Source organism: Anopheles coluzzii, chromosome X (assembly GCF_943734685.1).
Source record: "Anopheles coluzzii chromosome X, AcolN3, whole genome shotgun sequence".
Taxonomy (NCBI): Eukaryota; Metazoa; Arthropoda; class Insecta; order Diptera; family Culicidae; genus Anopheles; species Anopheles coluzzii.
Window position 1 is genome coordinate 17080710 of NC_064669.1, and position 27002 is coordinate 17107711.

Here is a 27002-nt window from a genome sequence, read left to right on the forward strand (position 1 = left end):
CCCAAAATTAGGTCTGTGGTTTGAGGGGAGATGAGGGAGAGAGGTAAGTTGCGCGCGTGCGTGTGTGTGTGCGCTTGCAAAATCATCTTTTTGCTCTCTTCTGGTACCATTCTGCTACATTTTTTCTGACTTCAATTTCAAGTGACTTCAACCAATTTGGAACGTTTTGTAACTTTTCTACTTTTGGCGCTACAAAACGTTCTACAACGCTGCGTTTTTAAGTGCTTGGGTTCCATTCAACTCGTCTGAGCATTTCGGAGCCGTTCGGAACTGACGGTCAGACGATTCGGGCCGGTAGCAAGTTTTGAAGGTTGCACCTACGATACCGGAGCCGCTACCTTTTCTGGCGGAGTAATATGGAAGCGATTCCGATTGTGTGTGTGTGTGTGTGTGTGTGTGTGTGTGTGTGTGTGTTTCAATATGTATTGAAAATGCCCATCACTAGAGTACACATGGCCATTTCATTTACTCTTCAGCACCAAATAGGGAAGCGCGTGAGTCGCTGCAAATTTGGTCTTTGGTACGCTGTTGAACATTTTGACAGCTACAGAAACATGCCGAAGAGAGCGAGAGAGTGAGAGATTCATAGAGAGAGAGAGAGGGTACGCTCGCTCTATGCAAGCCCTACACAGTGCCGAGTTCGCTGTCCTACGAGGAACTTTTGAGCGTTTTTCTTTCTTTCATTTATAGCGCGTTTTGGTCAGAGAAAGAGCGAGCGAGAGAGGAGCATGAAAGAGAAGGCCGAAGACTAGAAGAGAGATGTTTTTGCTTCATGTGAAGTTTTCTCAGCATAATTTCAACGACACATATGCGACCTATTGTAATAGTACCTGGAGAACAGTACATTTTATATCCAATCGTTCAATGATGATCATTCTATGTAAATCCCATCGGGAATTGTGTATTTTTCAACTATTATTTTGGGATTTCGAGTTCCAGCAATTCGGGAAAAGTCACTCCCTAGCCTAGCTGTCCTACGACATTTCTTAGGTCGGTGTGTCAGTGCGTTTATGGCGTTATGGGCTGTGTACATTGGCTGTCTAGGTCCGTCGTGTTTTGGCAACTGTCAGCTGTTTTTCGAGCTAGCTTTGTCGAATTTTTATCATTCTCCTTTGTCTTGCGATGCTTGCTCACCCTCATGCGGAAAGCGTAATCTGGACGAGATAGTTCACATTGATGTGCATTTCTTTATGTTTCTATTCAACGCTGTACAACATGTGCTTATTTCTAATGCCGACATTGCATCGCATTCAAAGAATTTCGTAACCACATCGACTCGAAAAAAATCTATCAATTTTACGCTGTATATTATTGTTTACGTTATGCTCCCATATGTTATCCTCTATGTAACAAATGGCGAGTATTTGTGTCAATATGCACGATTAAGGACGGTTTGCACACCTAACGAAGTGCTGCAGCATGTGGTTGCCGCTCGCGGATCACCCGATGACGATGCTCGGGAATGTTTAGCTGAACGGTCGCTTGTGCTACGATAGCAAACATTATTTAACATAATAATGAACGCGCTTTCCTTTAAACGTCTATCTCATTGGTGTGTAACTTACAGATAGCGTAATGAGATCGCTTCTAATTCGGTATGTTCTTTCCTTTGGCCCCGAAACTTTGCAGCGTATCATGTTGTAAAAGCGTTTCATTCGGCGCGTACCAACGGAGTCTCTGTATGCCCGGCACAATTAAAAAGGATAATGCGATAAAGTGCAAACAAAAGCCATAAAATAATCTTCACAAAATGTTCAAAATAATGTTTATTTCCTTTTCTCTAGGTCCACGTTCACGTTGTTTTATATGTTGCCACCGTGCCTTGTTAAAGACTGACATCTGCTGCAAAGAGCGGTTACTGTGACTACTATGATTAGTCAAAAATCTATCCGGCATGGAAATACAGGAAGACCCTAACAAACGTGGTACCTTTTATACGCGGATTCGGAGATACGCCAATGGTACTGATTTGACACATCAATAGTAAAAGGGAAAATAATTTCTAAATTGCTAAATTGTATTTAGCCGTGTGTGTTAACCGCGTAAGTGCTTTGAGAATGGTTTAAAAAAGCAATACAGGCGGTCCCCGAGATACACGGTTAATGGGGACCGAAAACGGCCACAAAATACCGCGTATCTCGAATTTCCGCGTTAGTTGAATCTCGTGGTTTCCAGCTAAAATATTAGTAATTTTCGTGTAATTTTGCAAGTAGGGGGAGGTTATAGTTACTTTATGAATTAGTTGATATGATTCTGACTGAATATAACAGTTTTAAACCATTTGAAATAGTTTTTAACATTCGATCAAAACGGAAATTATTTGGCAATTTAAAATTGATGTGTCAAATCAGTACAATTTGCTCAAAGAATTGTCAAATTTAGAAAACCGCGTATCTCCGAATCCGAGTATAAGAGGTACCGTGTATCTCGGGGACCGCCTGTATTGCATTTGACAATTCTTGGAGCCGTAAGGGCGGTGGCAACGCTCGTCGGATGCGATTTTATCGGACGAGATTTATATGGGATTTGACAGATAACGTCGAACGTGCGATTTCGTCGTCCGACGTTATCTGTCAAATCCCATATAAAAATTTGATAGGCCGTCCGATAAAATCGCATGCGAAAAAGCATTGCCTCCGCCCTAACACCGTTCCAACTAAATAATAATAAATAAATAAATACATAAATTCTTGGAGGAAAGTGTACTGCTTTTACAGTTAGGCCCGTGGCAACGCTCATCGGATGCGATTTTATCGGACGAGATTTGTATGGGATTTGACAGATAACGTCGGACGTGCGATTTCGTCGTCCGACGTTATCTGTCAAATCCCATACAAAAATTTGACAGGCCGTCCGATAAAATCGCATGCGAAAAAGCGTTGCCACCGCCCTTAAGCTATCAAATTTAGAAAATCACATATCTTGGATTCCGCCCAAATAGCCAATTTTGGCAAGCTAAGGATCGCTGCTTGAATTTGCCTTTTGCAGTAGATAAACAGCATCAAAGTTCCAGGTGGTCCTTTTAAATAGCACCTAAGCAGCTTCCTTATGCCAGGGTGCCGGGGATTATTTTTCTTTGTGTTTTATTTTCAAGCAAGCGTCATCGATGAAATAAACAACACATTTTTTGTTTTCTTTATGTGCATGTTTATTTGTGAACTGTAAATGTTAATAACGTTTACAGAGTTTTAAATACTTTACAGTTAAGTAAAAGCCACTTCACTTAATATTATTACTTAGAATAACTAATCTAACCGGAGCACAAACTACGAGACGGCGTCTATCTTTCATACTTTTACAAGAGTCATCTTGTACCGATGTCATGCATTTAAAAGCTATAAAATTCCACTAAGTTCGGTACACATTCTTAAAAAGCCTTGAAGTTCCACCGTCAACCATACAGATAGTACTAATCATCCGCAAAGTACCAAAGAGTACCGTTTGCTTGTTAAAAAGCTGTATGGTTCCTCCAAGTACCGTTTCATCTCTTAATCACCCACAAAGTACGACATCGGAACGATTTTTCGTTAAACAGCCCCAAATCAACTATCGAGTTCGAGCTGGCTATTTGGGCGCTTAAGTCGAAAGCCGCTTAGCTCAGGTACAGACTATTGATGTGCTGTATGGAGCGCACCCACGGCTCCGATCCGACTCCGACTATTGTTAGTTCGATTCCGTCTCCGGCAAAATGGAACCACTAGATCCGCCCGGAGTCGGAGTCGTTCGGAGTCGACCGGAGTCGACGACTCCGAACGACTCCGAACAACTTCGAACGACTCCAAACGACTCCGAACGACTCCGACTCCGAACGACTCCGGACGACTCCGGACGACTCCGAACGACTCCGAACGACTCCGACTCCGGGCGACTTCGGGCGACTCCATACGACTCCGAATGGCTCCGAACGACTGCGAACGACTCCGGACGACTCCGACTCCGGGCGACTCCGGAGGACTCCGATGGACTCCGACGACTCCGAACGACTCCGAACGACTCCGAACGACTCCGAACGACTCCGGACGACTCCGACTCCGGGCGACTCCGGACGACTCCGGACGACTCCGAACGACTCCGGACGACTCCGAACGACTCCGAACGACTCCGAACGACTCCGACTCCGGGCGACTCCGGGCGACTCCGTACGACTCCGGACGATTCCGGACGATTCCGAACGACTCCGGATATTGCAGTGCAGACCTACCTTCCGGAGTCGATTCCGAATTTATCGGAGTCGGATCGGAGTCGACTCCGGATTTTTGCCAACTTTACCCATCACTAGTACAGATTGTACACAATTTCATTTCGGTCCGTACCAGTAGCGTATATCGGGGACAACCTGTACTTGCAGTACAGGCGGTCCCCGAGATACACGGTTAATGGGGACCGAAAACGGCCGCAAAAAACCGCGTATCTCGAATTTCCACGTAAGTCGAATCTTGTGATTTCCAGCCAAAATATCACTAATCGTATAATTTTGCAAGTAGTGAGAGGTTTTAGCCATTTAATTCATTATTTGATATGATTCTGACTTAAAATAACAGCTTGGAACCGTTTGAAATATATTTTAACATTCGATCAAAAGGAAGTTCTATGGAATTTTATATATGATGTGTCAAATCAGTACAATTTGTTCCAATAACTGTCAAATTTAGAAAACCGCGTATCTCCGAATCCGCGTATAAGAGGTACCGTGTATCTCGGGGACTACCTGTACATACTTGACATTAAACAGAAATCCTGCCCAAGGATGAACACAAACCATCCAAGAACTTTGCTGGAGTAGAAGTATTTTTGTAGATTTAAGTCAAAAACACATCTATTAAGAAAAAAACAATTGGCATATTTATTATAAAATTATATGTTTCGAGTAACAGTAAGAGTCATGTTGATAACGTCTCAACATGTGGTCATTGAACAAATGTTGCCGCAACATGTACAAAGACTCGGACCTAAGGTTTCAACGAACTGTTAGTTGAGGCGATGTATTATGTGTGTGCGTGTGAGTGAAAAGGGAGAAAACCCGCGGAAATAAGCAAACCCATGAAAAATAATTGCAATAAAAAAACATTTTTATCGCACAATCAGTGTCAGCCTCAAAAAATGACTTTGTTCTAGTTTGTTTGTTTCAGTTCCAGTTTCTAACAAAATTTGCAGGTAATAATTTAATTGTGTAAGGCCTCTTAGATGAATATTCGAAACGAAAATTTATTGACCACACAGGTCTACAAAAGTTTATTTTATTTGAGTTTATTTGATAACCTTAAAAACATTCAATTCAATAATGTTCACCTAAGTTATTGTGTTTTGTGTAAATAATTTTCGCTTTAACAAATAATTTTTCAACTGATAGAATATTTGGGTATTTGCATGATCAGATATTCTCAAATTGCATGGGACAACATTAAGTTGCAACTGGCAATTGCAGCTTCAGCAAAAGTCGACAACCTATTTTGACGTCAACCGACACCATGTAAAAAATGATGGAGCTGAGATAAAATGAAACCTTTCTGTTTGAAGTGTACGAATAAATATATTTGAAATATTTACAGTTGTAATGGACATAAATATTTGAATTCATCGCATATCATAAAGGGACAGCGAATGAAGGTCACATCGACTGGATTTCAGCCAGTAAAACTTCAATATCATCCAAATAGTCTCAGTTTTTTTTTATTACAGGGTTTCACACTTTATCTCAAGACCGCGGGACCCCTTCCCGAATCTGTCTTAGCCAAAGCCAAGATTGCGGTATGATGCTTGAAATCGTTGATGATACCTGAAAACGTTGATGATACCTGAATTCATCGGATGCAATGCTGAATCTGCGGCACATTTCTCGAAACACACTGGTCCGCGCCGAGGACATGCGGTCGAATATTTTTTACACGGATAACCTTTGTGTACATCAGTCTATTAGAAACACTCAATTATCCTTTTCGTTTTTTTTACCAAAAAAAGACAATTTAATAACATGAGTGAATGCATATTTGTTTAATTAAAATATTTACAAGTGTTAAGAAAGTAGTTTGAACTATTTAAATCATCTTTTCCTGTAAAAACACGAAAAAATAATTCACTGTTTTCAGTACACTGATATACACAAAGGTTATCCGTGTAAAAAAATATTCGACCGCATCTCCTCGACGCGGACCAGTGTGTTTCGAGAAATGTGCCGCAGATTCAGCATTGCATCCGATGAATTCAGGTATCATCAACGTTTTCAAGCATCATACCGCAGTCTTGGCTTTGACTAAGACAGATTCGGGAAGGGATCCCGCGGTCTTGAGATAAAGTGTGAAACCCTTTATTAAACTTAACAAAACGATACCAATTCCATATTCTTCTTCTATTTGGCGTAATGTCCTACGCGAACATGCCGGCCTATACAGGCTTTCGACAGTAAGTTAATTCATTACCATGCAGCCGGATTAGTCAATCCTTGCTACGGGGGCACGATCCATTCTAGGCTTGAACCAATGACGAGCATGTTATTGAGTCGAGTTCGAGTTGACGACTGTACCATGGTACCGCCCCAATTCAATCTATCAAATGTAATTGCAATATAGGTGGTAAAAAATGATCTTTGATTCCTGCGGCCGCACAGTTGGTAATATCAAAGCAGATTTTTTTTTTTGCTCAATATCATAATCGATACCATTTCCTACTTCAAAATTTATATTTTTCTAAAATTGCCAGATTTAGTGAATGATCGCGAGCCGCGACCCAGGAGAAAGTTATTTTTTTATTCTTGCACTTCAATTATTACATTATAATAGTTTAGAAACAGCGATCGGTATTATTGCCGTTTTTATGTAACTATATCATCTAAGCATGATTCAACATTGATAATACCTACTTTAAAAACTAATTGTAATGTTTATTCATTTCATTCGGCAACAGAGGGTCCAAAGTGTGATCAGTTAGAAAAAACAAAGAAAGAGCAACATCGCTTCTTGATGATCCCATCCTCCCACGCCGCAAAAAAAAAATATTGCGGATATTCTGGGGATGATACAAAAGCCTTTACTACTGAAAAATCCGGTCTCAGGCCAGGCCGGTCAGGCCGGTCTCGTAGTACAGTCGTCAACTCGTACGACTTAACAACATGCCCGTCATGGGTTCAAGCCCCAAATAGACCGTGCCGCCATACGTAGGATTGACTATCCTGCTATGGGGGGAAATCAATTAGTCACTGAAAGCCAAACCCACAAGAGGTAAAGGCAGGCCTTGACCGACAACGGTTGTTGAGCCAAAGAAGAAAGAAGAAGACTGAAAAATCATCGAGACAAACGTACATACAGTAGCTATCAAAAAGCTTTATGAACAAGTAATGTCATGTCAGATGAATTGATAACTGATTCCTTATGAAAAAGAACTTCGTTCAATCGTTGAACTCGTAAAAAGCAACAGCGAGGAATCGTCGTATTCGTAAAAATAACAGTTTTTTTAATGTCCATTTTTTATTTCAAATGGTCAAATATTCGTGAAACCAACTGACTTGTGCGAAATTAATAAGAACTAATAGTAGAAAAAATTATCGTGAAAATTATTATCTTGAAAAAAATTCATGGAGCTATTTCACTATATTTAAAACTTTGTATTGCATTTATTGCGTTGGCCTAAATCAAAAGCTCTCCCGTCGCAAAGTTGCATGCAAAATTTTAAATAAATTTACTGTGACCAGTCTTTGGTGTATCTCAATGTAGCTCGCAATGAAGTGGTGTTGGGTGGGTTAGGTGGTGAATAAAATTTGTTTTATACCAAAATATATCATTAAAATATTTGATGTTTTAGATCCAGTTTTTGTTTTCTACATCACCCACTACACCGCATGGTACTTTCGGCGAAACTTATTAAGAACTCATTCTTTGACCTAGAATCGTACCTCCTTTTTTTGCTAGCCTGCTATACAACTTTTCATGACAAATACTCCACCATCTTTAATTGAGTATGAATAAGAAATATGGACATATAATTAAAATAAGGACAGCAGGTTTAAAGGAAAAGAGATTACCAACTTCTAATAGGCCTCATAAAATACACGCCTTTTGGAAGTGCTTGGTTTTTCGTGATTTTTAAAGATATCGGCCTGATTTTTGAATGTGAAAGCCTCACATGCTACATGCCATCTTCGCGGATGTCTTCCCAAAAACAGCTACTATGAGTAACTTACTTCACACTCCGTTAATCCAACTATAGAGACTGAATGTTGAAATCTTCTTCCTCAGTGGATAAACATTAGTAACCCATTATTTCTGTCTCGTAATCAACAATCTACTCCAGTTTCATTCAAATAACTGCCAAACTTCTGCGCGGGCCGGATTGAATGGTTTCGCAGACCGCATGTGACCCGTGGGCCGTATGTGTGACATATCTGGTGTATCTATAAAAAAACCGCATGCGAATTCCTCCATTCAGAAAGTCTTAGTGTCGTGTTGAAACAATGTTAATATTACTAACGGGGGTATTGCCTACCAGTTTGAACATACTGATTGGTCTATAATTCCATATTACTATAATTAAAGTTGAAAGAGTACTAGCAATACGTCCTGAGTAATAAAAAAAGTTGAAAGAGTATGGTGTTAAATGTCATACTATAAGATCTTCATTAAATACTAATAGTTTCTTCACATCAATTAAATCCTTTCGCGGGCCTGACTCAGTGTTGCTGCCGGCCGCAAGTACGGATAGGATTAAAATTAAATAAATATTATTATTACAACATTTTTATAACATAATCATAGAGACTATCACAAGAACAAACATATTACAGTTAATTTACAGTTTATTAGATTTGTTTCATTAATTATAATTATTCGGATATTCCATATCTTTAGGCTTATGTTTGAGTTTTCTGAGCGTATTCCAAAGTCATCTTTGAAAGTTGATCAGGCGTTTTGACTACTACAATGTCAAATGTCCGCCTTAATTGATTTTCCTCACCAGTTCTAAAAAAAAACAAAAAGCATAAAAGTAATTTAAAAATTGATTGATTTAAATGCCTGGACTTAAGTCAAATCAAGTTAAAGAATAGACTTAGAATAGAAAATAATGTGACCTAATTTTTTTTCGATTAAATCATCATGGCAACAGTTTTTTATTTACCACAGGAAGGCACCTCTTCTTAAGCAAGGACTCCAAATTTACGCCGTGAGCTAGCTTCATCGATTTGGACTTGTCTTATGGTGTTTTATTCTCTTCGCTATGCATTAAAAAAAAAAACTGGTTCGTGTTAACTTTTGCTAACATCATTGCAAAAAAAAAACAACTTAATTGACACTGGATGCATGAACAACACGAAAAGCAAAATAGTGATCGGATTTGTTCAAAGCTAAGGACGTTAAAAATCAACGACACGCCGATTTTTGAGTTCATCAAGCAAGATGGAGATACTTTTGTACATTAACCGCTTTTATAATTTTCTAAGGTCGATCAATGCTTTTTTTATGTCCTTCGTTTAGTTACGCTCAGTTGCTCATTGGGTTGAGCTTCGTAGGAATCGAATCTTTGGAGGTTTACACACAAAAAAGACATTAGAAGGGAACGACGTTACGTTCACTTGAAAGAATAACTTAGCACTCGGAAGCCATCATCAACGGTTTGTTTTGCAATTTGAGATGGCTGCACTTCATTAGCTGCAGCATTACCATGAAGGAATGATCAGAAGATCGATATAGCTAGTGAACATATATTTTTCATACTCTTTCATACTAAAAGCTTTCCACGGTGCTCCCGCGAGTTCATGAAGCTTCGATTCGAAATAGAGACGGTCGTCGTCGGCATGAGAGCCGTGCAACGATCAACGGTGAAAGTACATCGCACGTGGTGCATGTTCAAGATGGAGAGAATTTTATACAGGGATGAACTTTACTCGGACTGAGCAGCAAAGAAACCGCCAGAAGGCTCAATTTGGTTGAATTGATTTATCCTGCTGGTTACTCGTGTGCATAAATTATGTTTGCCAAAGAAAATACTCAATCAACATAATCAGCAAAGTCAGAAGTCGTTAGTTCGTTATATCGATCAGTCCAGAGACCTCCGGAGCAAACAACAACAAGCCTGTTTTTTTTCTAACAACCCTATCGAAAGTTTTGCTGCCATGCTGCACCGAAAGCTTGCCATCCGTTGGTTCCTTTCACCCAAACCGAACTGCAAACAAAATAAGACACACACACACACACACACACACACACACACACACACACACACACACACACACACACACACACACACACACACACACACACACACACTAAACCCCCGCTCGCGACTCCGCTGCGTAACGTCTCATTTTACTCACTTTGCTCCGCCAAAGTCTCCACCAGGTGAGCCCCACCGGTCCGCCGAGGAATGGCAGAGGAGGTACGAGTCACGTTGTCTACCGTAAAGCCCGAGACGTGCGGCCCGGCAATCATGCGAGCGCTCTCAGTCGTGCCGGAGCTTTTGTCTGAACCGCGTCGAGTGATCGAACCGCACGTGATTGTCGAACGGGTTCGTCGTTAGTGTGCGATCTGAATCCGTTAGGTGGTGTTTTGTGCGCGGATTAAAAAATTGCATCGCCCAATTTTAGTACACAGCAGACAAAGACAACGAAACAAACATTTCACACACACAAAGCAAGCTCATCTTCTTGCTGAGCAAAGTGAATAAAGGCATAATCGCATTAACTAAATAAAAGACCAAAAATAAATCATTTAAAGTGCATTTCGGTGCTACATCTTTCAAAGCGCCTTGGGTAAACCACCAAAGGTACAAAGTGTTTTCCCGCTGTTCCCGCCTTAAGCCATACCCCGATTTCTGGTGTAGCAGGGTGAAAGGTGTTAAATTTACGCACTTTCTGGTAGCTTTCTGGTAGTGTGGTGCCGTTTCTTCGCCTGGAAACATCGCCCGTTCGGTGTCGGCGCAAACCTAGCGGAGAATGATACGGCTCTGAAGAGCAGCTCGAACCGCATTTTACGCAACTTCTCGACCAGCGCAGCTCAATCAATTGCAACGCGTTCCAGTGCAGCGCAATTCAACAAGCAACCTCACATCATCGCATTGGGTTGATTTCGAAACTCCAACTACTGCCACTGCCAAAGCGAAGGTACGTTACCGTGACGGTGTCATCGATACCGGGGTGCAGAACAATTTTGTTTGTAACAGCAACATGTTACCATTAATCGGTGAGAATTTGGGCGTTTGGGGCCTTTAATAAACTATGAGGCAGCATTCCTAGCGCAAGCATTCAGGGCCGTCTAAAAGGGCGAAAGGGGCGGCACTAATAATCATCCTCGCATCACATAACAGCCGGCTCGTCATTATTTATACACGTGCTGCAGGAATGTGTGTTTGTGTGGTGTGAGAGGGCATCTAGAACGTGTGGTTACTACTCGCCGCGATCGATAATAGTAGCCGGTGGGCGGCTAGGCTAGGCCTCGAACGCTGTGCGCACGTGTACGGCAGCATGAACCATTGACAGTTCGTCACTGCGTTCGCGCACTATTGGGATCGGATGCCTCACTTTCTCACCGTTCAGTCATCGATAGCGGTGTAGTGGCAGTTACATTTCACCCAAGATCGACACGGACGGGTTTGTGTCGGTCGGTGAGAAACTGTGCCACCGGTGTCGCTTTCTTATGCGTATTTGCTTGCTTTTTTTTCTTGTTCCGGATGGCAAATGTCTTCCAATTTTTTGTTGTTGAGCTTAGCGGTGCCGTAGAAGCGATCCAAGCGTCCGAAAGGGCTATCCGCTCAATATTGATGTGTTGATCGGTGCTGGGGCAATCGCTTTGCTGGGTGAAATGCAACTCCAGCAAAACACACTGCGGGATAATGATGCGATCGATCGGTGCCTGTTTACGTGCGTGACAGAGCTAGTACACTGTGGTGAGTCAATGCAGCGAGACGAGCAAGGGGAAATTTTCCATCCTTGGAAAGCCCAGTCATGAGGGATGTTGGAGGTACAGCAGGGAACGGAGAAGTGGCGGGAGGATAATGAGTAGCGAAAACGGAATACATTAGGGGCAGACCCTTTCAATAAACACGTTGAGCCATATGCGCGCACAAACACACACTTACACACACATACACTTAAACCGCTACTATCCTGTTGGTGCCAGCTTTTCTCTAGAAATTGCTTCAAGTGTCTCGGCAGTACAATCCGGATGCGCACAAAAAAATAGAGGAAAAAATGAAACCTAAAGTTCATTCGCACACACAAACAAACACCACTTAGACCAGTGAGGCCTCAGAAAGCTTAGCACGAACGGCAAAGCGAGGAAAACTTTCACGATAGGTGTGTGGTTTTTGCTCTCTCTCTCCCTCTCTCTCTCTCTCTCTCTCTCTCTCTCTCTCTCTCTCTCTCTCTCTCTCTCTCTCTCTCATACTTCTCATCCGCGATGCAGTTTTGTCGGAGTATTCAGTCGGGCAACGTTTGCATAATACATAATGTACACAACGCATTGGAAGAGGAAGCGTAAGCGGTTTGTTTTTTTTCTTACAGACTCCATAATAGCGCACCTCAATAGGCGTTACTCATCGTATGGCAGACGCCAAACGATGATATCTTACGGATTTACCCAACGCTGGATATTATTCGCACACGAGACGATGGTTGATGCGACGAAGATTTGATCGCACGACCGAGGCAACTTTTCATGCCAAACTGCTACGATTGTGACGATGTATTGACCCATTCCTGTTTCTCCATGCTACCGAGGGACAGTTCGGCTGGGATTCGATTCATGTTAGTTCCTGATCCTGTTTGTCTACGCATATTTGGCACATAACAAATACCCCTATCAACGGATTGAACGCATGAAGATGTGGATGACCTAATCGATAGCCGTGCCCACCCTCTACACGGTGAGACGTAGTTCAACACCCGGGTTTTGATTCGTGAAACACGGCGAACAACCACCACCCCACAAATTACTACTTTTCTCTCTCGGGGTCATGTCCCCGTTTCGGCGGGTGCCCATTTCCTTTTCTTTAGATGTTGCAAAAAAAGGCTCCCACTCCCTCACAACACAACAAAAAATACACCTTGTCACTGCAGCTTTTCGTCAAAGTGTGTGTCATACACCACCCTACCCGCCAACTATCATTGGTTGGTTTTGGTGACCATTGTTTCGTGTCGTAATCTCGCTCTGTGTTACCTTGAGCAGCCATCGTGTCAAGAGTTGCAGGGAGGAGGGGAAGGAGGCTTTGTTCTGATCGTTGCTAAAGACCACCACACGCCAATCTCATCATAATTACCCCTCCTCCCACTACCGCCATGTGTGACTGTCCGTTCTTCCTTTTGTTGCCGGGTAACTTATTCTAACTACCGGCCACAGTCTTCTTTTGCGGGGAATATCCATAAAGTACGTAATGATTGTAGAGTTTCTTATAAAAGATGCCAGAAAAGAACCAACACTTTGAGCGTGATAATCGATGAATGTCGTTCGGTGCGTTACGTAATGCATGGATAACCCCCTTTTTTATCAATTCCAGAAACCTTTTGTTTTTATTCTGCGACCACATCTCATATGCCACGCTTCGCAAGCCATGTTTGGTTGCGCAATGCTGAGGGTGGTAGGAAAGTGATATGCCCATCCCTTCGGGCCTGTTGGTCATTTAAATGTGCTTGGAATAGATTATTCCTTTTTTCGACTCGGAATCCTCATTACGCACGCTTCGCACATTTTGCTTCGCCAAAGCTTGCACCAGAGCGATCACGACTGCCAAAAAGGGCCGATCGTCAGTGAGACCGTGCGGGATTTGCCTATGCCGGTAGATGGTCGAGTGGTGCACTCCACTCCAATGGAATTGAAATTGAAGAACGCATTAGCGTATCGCTTGCGAACTGTTGAACTGGCCAGCCAGTGTTAGTATGTCGGGGACAATGGTCTATTGGGACAACGTACACTACAAAACATGTTGCACAATGCGGGGTACGAGTAGGGTTTGGTGCAGGTTGGGTGCATTTTGCTTTTGCTCTTGCCGTAGTGCCATGTGAAGAGGCAATAAATATCGACCAAAGTGTCACGTACCGATGATCATGCTCATCGTGTACCACTTGTGCCATTACCAACCCGAACAGGTAACGGGTGAAGTAGACAACGGAGTATGTGATGCATACGGAGTATGCCGAATAGCTGGGGTGATGAGTCCAGCAGAGATTGCACGATAAACAGTTTATTTATGCGCTTGATTTTTTTCTTCTATAATGTAAACAATTTATTGTTATTAGCCTTCTGACTGTTATCAGCTTTAATGATACCTAAATGTAGTAATGGCATCAATGTGACTGTTTTGGGTCAAGCACAGTCAACCGTTTAATTGCGCTTTGAAAGTTACTAAACGAATGAATTTACCCCAAGCTAAGGATAGCGCTGTGGTCGAATCCAATTTGTCATGCCATTATCTTGTCAACCCAGTTGTATAATGGAAACCTGCGTTTGGTTTTTTTCACGGTTGACCTTTTCCGTGTTAACGCCAACTGCACAGATTAGTGTCTGCGGTATTTAACAAAACATTTATTCGCCTCAATATTACATAAACAGTACAAAAAGTGTTTTACGACGTTCTTTGGCTGGTCCCCAGTGCTTTCCCCATGCTGCCCCAACCATGCCCGTAGTCAAAAATTGATCCGAGGGAAACGATGCGTTGCACATATTTGGCAAACATTCGCGAGCAGCGGGTAATCAACGGGGAGCCGCAATATTCATGCCGACCGCAAGCGCAAGGAGGGGATAGAAATAACGAGGGCAGAAAGAAGAGCTTATTCGAAGCGAAGCGAGTCGAGCAGGGATGGAGCGTGAAGGTGTTGTCTGGCAATTATCGGTGACCTTCTTGTCAGCCGAAGCATTGTGTGTGTGTGTGTGTTGCGAACGTTTCGAGAAGGATTTAAGAGGTAGTATATAGGTGTGTGTATGAGTGTTTCTCTTCATCTCTCCCTGTCGACAAATATCGTCATATGGTGTTGTCGATGGAAAATGGAAAAAAGTAGTGGTTACATCCTGATAATCATTGGATTTTTTTAAACGCTACGAGGTAATGTTTAACCAAAACACAGCGAGACACGTTGAAGTGTAAGAGTGCTTTGTTTTTTTTTTTTTATCTTGGCCCCTCCGAGCAGAGACGAGCTTATTTACTCTTCATTTTCTCCTTCTTCTGAAGGATGCCAATGACAAACACTCTTTGTCAACTATCTACTTGCTTGCCTCCTCAAAGTTTCCTTTAAGTGGTCTAAAGCTTACATCACACTTCGATTCTTTGGAGTGGTTTCTGACCTCTTTGAAGTGTCTATTTAGTTTCTAGAGAGCTTTTTTGTACTGCATGAACTAAGAATAGCATCCAATTGGCCTAGCCTTTATACTAACTTTCTGCTTGACAATCTGAGCTTTTTCGCAGATAAAGTTGAATGGAACATCACACATTCGTTACGGTAGGTTCATGAACATAATCACCTGAGACGTAACAGTCGATCATTCGACAATTGCCTAATTGGTTAATCCTTATGCAAGAAAATCTAATTGCCCCATACTAACATTCTCTCGTTGTAAAAGGATATCGTTTCTGTTTGCGTTGCACGGCGTAATTCATAGGGATTGTGCCGCTAGATTGTCATTATCAATGCGTTGGTTACATGCTTTGTAAACGAACCCGTAATCAAAGAGTAACTCATAGTGTGTGTGTGCGTGTGTGTGAGAGAGAGAGAGAGAAAAAACAGTAAGCATCTTTGTCTCATTTTCTATTTTCACGCTGTCGGTTACTCGTATGCGGCGCCTAATGGCTGAAATTACTAATTATTGCTCTGGATCGACGGGTTAAGTGTAGTGTTGGATTCATGAATCTGAATGAATCTTGGAAATTATTTAATGAATCAGAATTTCGGTAGGAAAGATCTCGAAAGATTCACGAATCTAAAGGGATTTTATAAGTCTACAAAGATTATTATTAATATTCTTCTTGCCGTAACAAGCTACGTGATCATGCCACAGCCTACACAGGCTTTCGCGTCTTTCTGGCAAGTAGGACGCAGTCGGATAGTTTGTTTTGTTACGGGGAGACGATCCATGCGAGTCTTGAACCCACGACGGGCATGTTGTCTTGTCGTGCGTGTTAACCACTGTACCATGGGATCGCGCAAATTCAATATTTTGAAAATCATACATGTCTAATGATTCATGAGTCCCTGGAGATTTATGAATCTTAATGGATTCATTAATGTTATAAATTCATTAATCTTTCGAGATTCGCGAAACCTTGGAGAGTTGTTAATCATTAGAGATTCAAAACATCTTTAGAGGTTCATTAATCTTTAGAGATTCGCTTCCAGTTTCGAATCACTCATCACAAAGATTCGCGTTTGCTGAAGATTCATCTTATTGAATCTCAACGAAAGATTTATGAAACCCAACACCAGTTAAGTGAGGCTGAAAGACAAATACATACTGTTTATGTTACTAACATTGTGCTCCAATAAGTGACAGTATGATGTGCTTTCATCGAAAAGTACGCGCCGAAAAGTAAAGCCTACTCACTTGTAGCAAACGCGAACACGTCGCGACACATGTTCGCAACGTGTGGTAACATTCCTGGAAACACGTGTTCTTCATAGTCGTTAAAGGCATCGGTTGCTAATGTGTGTTTGCTGCTGCACCTTTGCATCGACAAGCAGCGTGCAATTAAAAACCGCGTAAGCAATTCCGCGGGAATGGGCCGTTTTAGATGATATGCCGTCAATGGACCATCGGTGATCCAGCTGCCACGGTGTTTGAATTTTTGCACAAAATCTGCGCCCCGAATTATGAAACCCACCACTCTGTCCCTATTTCGTCCTCATTATACCATCTACATACGTGTGTGCATCCAAATCAGGCCGACCGGTTTTGCATGCTCGCCCCGATGCTGTCTCGATGCGTTACGCAACGTTCTTGCATCGGTTTGAATCCACGTTGTTTTGGGCTGTAAGAAGTTAACTAGCTGTGGGAAAGCAGTTCGTTTTTTTTTCTTTCTTTAACATGCAGTTGTTTGTTTGTTTGCTTGTTCGTTCCAGAACCGAAGATGCTGTTCCAAAACTCGGCCATGGCTGCACTGTCGAGACGGGCGTACTGGAAACCGTCGCCGCGCTGTTACCGCTTTCTGCTGGTCCTGCTGGTCGGCATTCTCAGCGGCAAACTGCTGACGACGGCCCGCGCTAAACCCACCCTGCCGTTCCAGCTGTCACAGATACCGGGCTTTACGCACATCGTCGAGCGACGGCTGATGGACGCGATGAAAACCTACAGGTAAGGGGCAAAGTGCCAGCGCCAGGGGCGTGTGATGTGTGTTTTGTTTCTGGCATGGAAGGAGAAAGAGATCGCTTAATGACGGATGTAGACGCATCCGGTTTCTCGTCGGGCGTTCAGCTCAGCTCAGTGGATTTTCAGCGAAGAAATCACGCACAAACATAAAGCTGGGATAAACATCGATCCTTCATAAAGCGGGTGGCAGAAAGAAAAGTAAAAATATCAACATAAACCACACAAATTAGAGCATCTTCCTCCGTGGGTGCTGGAGTGTGCTTACCAGCACTCCAACAACCATATAGGCAATTAGTAGACAGCACTCATCAGCAAAAGAAAGGTGGCTGTGAAATTGGCTCGTCGCCCAGCCGTTGTGTGCAACCACTGCACTGTGGTTGCGTTTCGATTTGCATCCCACGTTGCGCTTTTTTTTACTTTGTTTTTCTCCCACGGACCCTGAAGACACACACAGACAGCGCTGCCGCTGAACCCGACGAACTTTCACTTTAGCTGGCTTTCAGCGTTTCTCGGCCATCGGCCCGCGGTCCCTTGCACGCGATACGCGTACGCGTTCGCGCGCCGCCGTGCGAGACAGTCGCTAATTTTAGCCGATTTTTCCTTGTTGTTGCTGTTGGTTGTGGCGTGGGTTTTTTTTTACAAGTGTAGTCTTTTGGATTTTGCTTTGAGCCGGCAACTAGCGCTGACGGAGAAAAGCGTATGCGTAGAATGAACGCGCATAGGCGTCGCATGCGCCTAAATCATTACACGAACTTCTCCCACGCTTAAATCACCAATGCCGTACACACGTTAGCGGATTCGTTGCTAAGAAGCGGTCGCTTGGCATCTGTTATCTGACTCTGAGAGGATATATCAGGGAGTGCATGAGTGTGTCCATCTTGCCTGCGGATGTGTGCGGTGTACGCGCGCTCCAGCCCTCCCCTGCGGAGTCGATTTGCTGATCTAGTCCACCGGCCAAGATGAAGTAGTACGGCGGCAGTAATGCAGCAGTCCTCAATTGGTTTGCTTTGTCCGTATCTGTTTCGCCTGCCTGCTTGCCATATTTCTCGCTGTTTTCTTTGTTTCCTCCCGCCCCTGACCAAAACGAAAACTAGAACCGGACTGCCACGTTCCGGTGAAGATGTGTACGTTTGTTAATGGCCATTTTGCACTTTCTGTTTTCTACCCGTCTCTGCTTTCCAGCGAGCGCCGCCTGGATGTGGAAAGTTTGCGGATGATCTACTTTCACGACCAAACAGTAGCGGTGGTAGAGCTCGGCCCTGCCAAGCGTCTGATCGGGTGCGAGCTGATCGAGATCTAGTAAGTTTAGCATCTTTTATTTATTGCAATTCATTGTCGATAGAGTGGAGGTGCATAAAATGCGACAGAAAAAAAAACCCATACTACTTTAATGATTGTTTTCTAGCAATGATGCTGATGGCGTAGAGCTGTTGCGCAACCTGTCCGCAATCAACCGGCCGCTGGAGATTTCCTTCCGCGACATGATCAAGCTGATGGAGCAGTGCGAGCAGGTCGATCGGCTTAACGAGCGCAACAGCTACCGGGCGACGGAGGCACCGGACGCGTCCTCGGTCGCCTACCGGATCGCCGGACCGGACGATCCGATCGACGAGATCGGCAACGGCAGCGCTGGCCAACCGGGCGGATCAAGCAACGGCGGATTCCTGGCAATGATCATGAAGAACCGCAGCAGCAAGAGGGGCATCTTTTACTCGAGCTCGTTCTCGCTGCTCAGCGGCATCATACCGGGCACGAAGTGGTGCGGCACCGGTGACATCGCGGAAAGCTATCACGATTTGGGCGACGACGCCACGATGGACCGGTGCTGCCGCACGCACGATCTGTGCCCGATGAAGGTGCGAGCGTACCAAAAGCGCTACAATCTAAGCAATAACTCTATTTACACTAAGTAAGCCGATCAAACTAATGGCTTGGTTTTACTAGAAGATGGTAATATTTTTATTTATTTATCCTTTACTATAGGTCTCATTGCAAGTGCGATGATATGCTATTCGAGTGCCTGAAGCAAACGAACACGTCCGCGGCCCAAGTAATGGGTAAGCGTCTGGGAGCTTTATTTGATATAACAAGAAATAACTAACTAAACAAAATTTTAACTGCATTCCCATTTTTTCTCTGTCACCAGGATCGGTTTACTTCAATCTAGTGCAAGTCCCATGCGTGGAAGATACTCCTGCAGGGCCCCAGTTCCGCAAGGCTCGCGAAGGGTTTTAGAAAACGAAACGGGTTCTATGCAGGACCAGGTGTGGATGAGTTGTACATAGATATAAAAGTGTGTGTTTGTAGCGAAAAACACTTTTGTTAAACACCACAGCCAAAGGCACGAATCGTCAGCAAAAAAAAATCGTAAACAATGCCCCTCAGCACAATGTTTACTGTGATAAAACGATATGTCGATGAGGGAGCGACGGGGAAAAATTGAATCATTTTCAGTAAAAAGCTATAACAACTGAATGTATCGTAAATCTATACGTAAATGTCAACGGAGAACTAAACTCACACTCTGATAAGAAAGCAGTACGACTGCCTCCCTTAAAATAGAAAGCGTGCTATCAAACCTCCTGTAATCGACAACAAACAGTGCCTGCGAAGTTGCAAAAGATTTTAACGTTGCGTCCTCACTATCGCTCCCGTGCTAAGGGATTCTTTTTTTAATTTTAACCATCTACCTATAACACTTAGTATTACACAGTCCAATCCATCTGTATTCATTTTTATTCTTGATACTATTATTTATTGAACATTTGCAAAGTGGAATGAAGTGAGTGTGTGTCGGCCGGTAATCACCGGAAACAAACATGTCTGAGGAAAATCAGACAATCAAGATAGGTCTATAAGTTCTGCCAAACATCTGGAGTGCACTCGTAACGATTCGTTGCGGCTAACGGTGTTGGGACGAAAATCAGTGATACGTAACCAGTACCCGGTTCTTCGCACAGCTACTGGTGGCACGGCATCCAGGAAATCTCGTCATACGACGGAAACCTTCCCATCCGGAACGCGTCTGCAACGGTAACACGTGGCTGAAGTATCTCCATCCGCCGAGACCTGTCCATCTGTAACAGCAATCATCGTTGGATGATACAGGCGATGATGTTTGGACGGAAAAGACAAATAAAAAGAGAGCAAAAAGCTTGAAACGATGCTAGAGCGTTTGGTTTGTGTGGTGGCTTTATTCATTCTGTGCCGTTTATTTCCGGGGGGCTGCTGAAAGAAGGCAACGGTACTGTCCGGGGCGTACATATGGTTCTAAATATGCATGGAAGGTGAGTTGAAAGGTGGTAGCTGCTTGCTTTGTCGGAAGCACGTGTCGAGGCAGCCTGCTACGAAGATTTAGAGTGACAAGTAGAACAGAAGAATCCAAAACTATTGCTTGATGCTTTGAATGGTTGGATTGATTATTTGAGTTCCTATTGTTTGGTCGACTGTTGGTTGGTACGGTAGTATTACCGGTGGCTTTGTTGCCAACTTTTTTTTTTGAGCTATTGCTGAAGCCATTCGTAACATCTTTGATCTTGCTCGACTTAACTCAGGGACTAATTCATCGTGTGAAATGCAAGTCATTCTTGCCTCCCTTACCTCTCCATTAAAAATCTCTGTGACCTACATTTCCATCCATCAGGATTATTTATTTTGGTTATTTTTGAGTAAAAAAAATCATTATGCTCGCCTGAACGATTGACAAGCTTCCTGTACAAACTAAAGGAATAATCTAAATCAGCGATGTTAAATTTATTTGACCTCGCGGGCCCCCGAACTAGTTTTAATAGTACAGGCGTCCCCCGAGTTACGACCCCCTCGAGTTACGACGATTCGCAGATACGACGATTTTGATTTTGACAGTGAAAAGTTGTCAGTGAGAAGAAATTGATGTATTTTTTTGAATTTCTGTGCTGAAAACCGTTACAAACACATTTCCAAAGATTCTACAACTAGCCGATCTTTGATATTTATATCGCGTAAACGACTTTCGGTGTAAAATTAATACATTATCAAACATTGTTGCAAATAAAAATCACGTTATCATAGATTTCGCCTCTTCAACTTCGGTTTTAAACTTAACTTTGACAGATATTCGACATACGACTATTTCGACTTACGCCTTGCTTTGGGCCATTTTTTCGGTCCCAAATACAGTCGTATCTCGGGGGACACCTGTATATAGTAAAATTAGGTCGCAAACAGTGAATGTCATATTGAAAAGTAAATGCAGTTACATACCTACAGTAAAGTAAGTTTTTGGCAAATTTTGCATTGTTTATAAGCATTATATATTATAGTACGCAAAAATAATAATGTATGCTTCATTTCTTACGCCATTGGCTGTGAATACGAAATAGTCCACGGTCTCGGCCTGCCTTCGTTATTGATGGGCTTATCAATGACTTTCAAGGTTGGTTTACCCGTTTCAGAATAATCCTTTACATCAGATGATTTTTTTTCGGAAGTATGTGACAAATTTAAAATTGTTGTAATATATGTTCAATTAAAGAATCAATCTGTTTGAACAATTTTTAATCAAAAATAGCGTTTATGTACTCTGAAAACGGTGAACTGAAAATGCTGATATTCGGTTGCGCTGACTTATCAAAATCTTTTGAGGATCCTATCGAAAGTACCTACACGGCTCACGAAATGTTTTTCAATAACACAAATGTCGCAAATACATGACGTAGGAAAAAAAATCGTATGATTTCGGTAATCATTCGTTAACCCATCTGTGAATCGTGTGTACTTTTTAAGCTTGGTAGTGTACTCGTTCGCTAGGCGGGGTATTTGAAGTTTACAGTGGTTTGTTTATGATGATCATGCGTTGATCCAGAAACGCTTTTAAGTAGCAACTGTTTATGTTTGCTATTGCATCTGTTTATGTTGAGCATAATTTTTATTCGATACGCGAGAAATGCCACTGGTGTTCTTTTTAATAGCTAAAGTTTATGTCACATGACGACCGTAACATTGGAAGTGCAGTGTGATAATTTAGAGAGGGTGGGTATCTTCATTTCAATTCCAAGGCTCAACCTGGACAGGGTGAAGTGTGCTGATTAGTGGTGGGAGCTCGGAATCGGACCTACCTGATTCCGATTCCGTGTTCGGAATCAATTCCGGAGCCGATTCCGATGCTGGAATCGATTCCGATTCCGGAGCCGATTCCGGAGCCGATTCCGGAGCCGATTCCGGAGCCGATTCCGGAGCCGATTCAGGAGCCGATTCCGGAGCCGATTCCGGAGCCGATTCCGGAGCCGATTCCGGAGCCGATTCAGGAGCCAATTCCGGAGCCGATTCCGGGGCCGATTCCGGAGTCGATTCCGGAGTCGATTCCGGAGCCGATTCCGGAGCCGATTCCGGAGCCGATTCCGGAGCCAATTCTGGAGCCAATTCCGGAGAAGATTCTGGAGCCGATTCCGGAGCCGATACCGAAGTTGGCTCCAGAGCCGATTCCGGAGTTGGCTCCGGAGCCGATTCCGGTGCTGACTCCGGAGCGAAATCAGTCCGGGAATCTCCATGAGAATGGATCTTTTACAAGTAAATTTGGATTTTTGCGGTTATCAATAAGTAGTATGATTGGACCCAAACGCCTTTTTTTATGGCGATGCCGAAACTGACTCCATTTGGTAGCCGATTCTAATTTATGAGCCATTTCCGATTCGAGAGCCGACTTCGATTTCGAAACCGATTCCGGAGTCGATTCCGGAGTCGATTCCGGAACCGACTCCGATTCCGGAGTCGATTCCGGAACCGATTCCTATTCCGGAGCCGATTCCGAAGTTGATTCCGGAACCGATTCCTTTTCCGGAGCCGATTCCGGAGTCGATTCCGGAACCAATTCCGGAATCATCTCTGGAACCGATTCCGGAGTCGATTCCGATTCCGGAGTCGATTCCGGAATCGATTCCGGAAACTGATTCCGGACCTACTATCCGGAATCGATTCCAGAAAACTGCGGAGCTAGCCGGAATCGATTCCGACAAAAACTTCATTTTTCCCATCACTAGTGCTGATGTAGCGGAGGGATAAACCACAGCGCTCGAGGAAGAGCTTTCTGCGGACAACAACATCACCACGATACCCCTCGCAATCCACTGGTGTATGGTGGAACGAACTATCATCACGGCAGCCAAACAGAAGATCGGCCCACCTAGAGAGAAAAATGATTATTTTGTTTATTATTATAGAGACTTTGAGCCGATTGGCCTCATTCACCTCTTCAGAAAAAAGACTGGTGTGACGAAGAGTACAGACGAGCACTATCCGAAAAGAATGCAGCATTGTGGTACGAACCACCCTACATTACTGCAGTTAGCTAATAAGTACATGATAATATTAGTGTTAGGATTTAGTACAGGATAGGTCATAAAAATTTAGCGCACGCCCACCACAGCTGACCCGAACCACAAACAACGCCAAATAAAGACTTGTGAAACATAACAGCATGAAACCCGTCTGCTACGGTATGAAACGCGTATGCACGTCGAGAACTATAGACTGAGGAAACAGCAAACCCTGCTCTACCAGACCAAGCAGCGACGTTTTGAAGAGTCAGATGAACAGCTGCTGGAGCAGCTCTCCCAGTCGGAGGACACCTGCTTGCTTCACACGAGACTGAACAAAGCAAGGAGCGGGTTTGCTCCTAAAACTGCAATGTGCCGGGATACGGAAGGAAATATCCTGACAGACGAGCGGGAGGTGATTGAAAGTTGGAAGTGCTACTTCGAAGGACACCTGAATTGAACCTAGAAGAGAGAGGCTGGTGCAATTGCAAGAACCACCGGGCAACCACCACAGCAGCAGCACAGCAGTAATGATGCAGATGACGAGGTGCCCCCGCCATCTCTGGATGAGATTCCCAGTGCCATCAAGGAGCTTAAGAGCAATAAGTCTGCTGCCAGTCTGCTGGCGGTCCCAAGTAGAGCCATGAAGATCAATCATCAGCGTATCAGCGAAATATTGCCACAATACTGCCACCAGAACTATCATGAGAAGATATTGCATCAGTATCTCGCCAGTTCTTGTGGCAGCAACGTGATCTAGCAAATCGTTACCTCCGTTTAAAATATAACGGAATAATCCAACAGCGACGATGCTTTTGTGGTCGGTGACTATCTTGCTGAGCTTCAAAAGCCCCTAACGCTGTTTGAACTGCATTGACCCTTTATTTGCTCATTAGAAATGAGCCCATTTTTGCCTAAAGACTCTGCCGTTATTTTGATATACACACAATATAAGCTAAAACATCAATTTTGGCACGCATAATATCGCTGGTTGGATTCGCCTTTTGCAGTAGATAAACAACCTCAAGGCTTTATCATATGGGACAAATATTTTTCGATTTTGGAAACTGCCAGGGGTTGACAGATGCCAGTTAGAAAATCGAAATTTGGCTTACTCATTTTCGATTTGATACCACCAAGTGCAACAGATTAAACTTAAATACAGGAAAATAAAATATCCATAGAAAAAACAATGAAAGCTCCTTTGCTTTTATGGTACAGGCGGTCCCCGAGATACACGGTACCTCTTAAACGCGGATTCGGAGATATGCGGTTTTCTAAATTTGACAATTCTTTGAGCAAATTGTACTGATTTGACACATCAATTGCAAATTGCCAAATAATTTCCGTTTTGATCGAATGTTAAAAACTATGTAAAAAGGTTAAAAACAGTTATATTCAGTCATAATAATATCAAATAATTCATAAAGTGACTAAAACCACCCCTTACTTGCAAAATTACACGAAAATTAGTGATATTTTAACTAGAAATCACGAGATTCGACTTACGCGGAAATTCGAGATACGCGGTATTTTGCGGCCGTTTTCGGTCCCCATTAACCGTGTATCTCGGGGACCGCCTGTATATTATTATAATTATTATTATTATTATTATTATTATTATTATTATTATTATTATTATTATTATTATTATTATTATTATTATTATTATTATTATTATTATTATTATTATTATTATTATTATTATTATTATTATTATTATTATTATTATTATTATTATTATTATTATTATTATTATTATTATTATTATTATTATTATTATTATTATTATTATTATTATTATTATTATTATTATTATTATTATTATTATTATTATTATTATTACTATTATTATTTTTAATACAAATAAAGATTGCTCAATAGATGACGTCATAGCTCATAATTGTATAGTGGTCCTTTTACATGATATTTTTCTTTGCACCGTTTACTAAACGAAGTCTTTTTATATTCCTTTTCGGTTGAGAGCTTGAGCTGTTCATAACCCGTTTATTGCTCGTTTAGTGGATTTGTAGCACTTGTGCCAAGTACAATTTTTCTGTCCAAGTAGATAGAGCGAATTAAAATAATTGTTCATGATTGATGATATCAACAAAAATGATAAACGATGAATAATTGTATCAGATAAAACTGAAAAGACAATAAATTACATGATACAGTAGAACGTCGATTATCCGGGGGCGGATTAACCGGCGGGCGGCTTAAGCGTGCGCATAAATTTGACAGCTGTTCCAACGTACAGCGAACATTTGATACGATAGTCAAGTGGGCAACCAGATTTTTGTGCAGCTCTGAGGTGTCTAATGGTATTTTCGAAATTCATTTTTGTTCATGAACAGTTGTTAAACCTATAGTTATTAATTAAAATAATATTTTACTAATGATTAATCGATTTATTCAAGTTGGATTAATCATAAAACTAATAAAAAACTAGAACAGTCTGTTCCCGAGTTACACGGTTCTCGACTTACGCGGATTCGAAGATACGCGGATTTCTAAATTTGACAGATCACATGTCAAATCAGTACAATTTGCTTCAAGTTCGGTATTCATTGCATTTTTGCTAACAAATTGAAACCGCTTAAAAGCCAGAAATATTATAATTTTCTGCACGAATCATATCAAATAAATGATAAAGTGTATAAAACTACTTAATTAAATCAAAAACTCAGAGTAATCAATAGTATTTCAGTCAAAAACGTGAAATTCGACTTACGCGGATATTCGAGTTACGCGGATTCGTTGGGAACGCAGAAACCGCGTAACTCGGGAACAGACTGTTATAAAATAATTTTTATATGAAAATGGCATTTCTTGGACCATTATCCGTGCAAATCGATTAACCGGCAACCGTCCGGTCCCAAGCTGCCCGGATAATCGACGTTCTACTGTATATGTGAAAAGTGAAAGAACAATGCTCTCGCCACTCTACGCGTACGAGAGGTGATTTTGTGCCGATGCTTAATTTTGAAAGTAGCCTAAAGTATTTCCTCGATCCTCCGTGTTAAGGTATTAATGGTTAACGGTTTTCAAAATGACGTAAGGCTTCTGAAAAATGATAATCCTCTTCCCACACTCTCCAAAGGCCTTTTCCAACCACCTAGTCTTCTTAATACACCTTGGTTTCGTGTGATGGGTGTTTTACGAATACGCTGTGACGTACACACACTGCTACGAAACGGCAACCAGAGATGGCAAACCAATTAGAAAAGGTTAAATTATGGTGAACGTTAGCAGCTGGACAATAGAAATTAGATGAAAAAAAAATGCTAGTTGATTCAAGGGTAAAGTAAAGTTAGACTCCCTCATTAAAAAAAATCATACAATTATCGGAAAATAAAATCCGAAACATTATTTTATTGCAGTCCATTCACCACACGGACCGGGGTTTGCCATCTCTGATCTTTATGTTCCCAGC

The 27002-nt window shown here is 42.4% G+C and overlaps 1 protein-coding gene across 1 annotated transcript; it reads left to right on the forward strand.

The window, feature by feature from the left end:
• Window positions 1–10153: 10153 nt before the first annotated feature.
• Window positions 10154–20438, forward strand: LOC120956725 (uncharacterized). The gene is made up of 6 exons (XM_040378432.2): window positions 10154–11086; window positions 17027–17258; window positions 18456–18572; window positions 18679–19182; window positions 19257–19330; window positions 19420–20438. Exons 2-6 carry the CDS (start codon window positions 17035–17037, stop codon window positions 19506–19508), a joined length of 1008 nt encoding a protein of 335 aa, XP_040234366.1. The 5' UTR covers window positions 10154–11086; window positions 17027–17034; the 3' UTR covers window positions 19509–20438.
• The last annotated feature ends 6564 nt before the right edge of the window (window positions 20439–27002 follow it).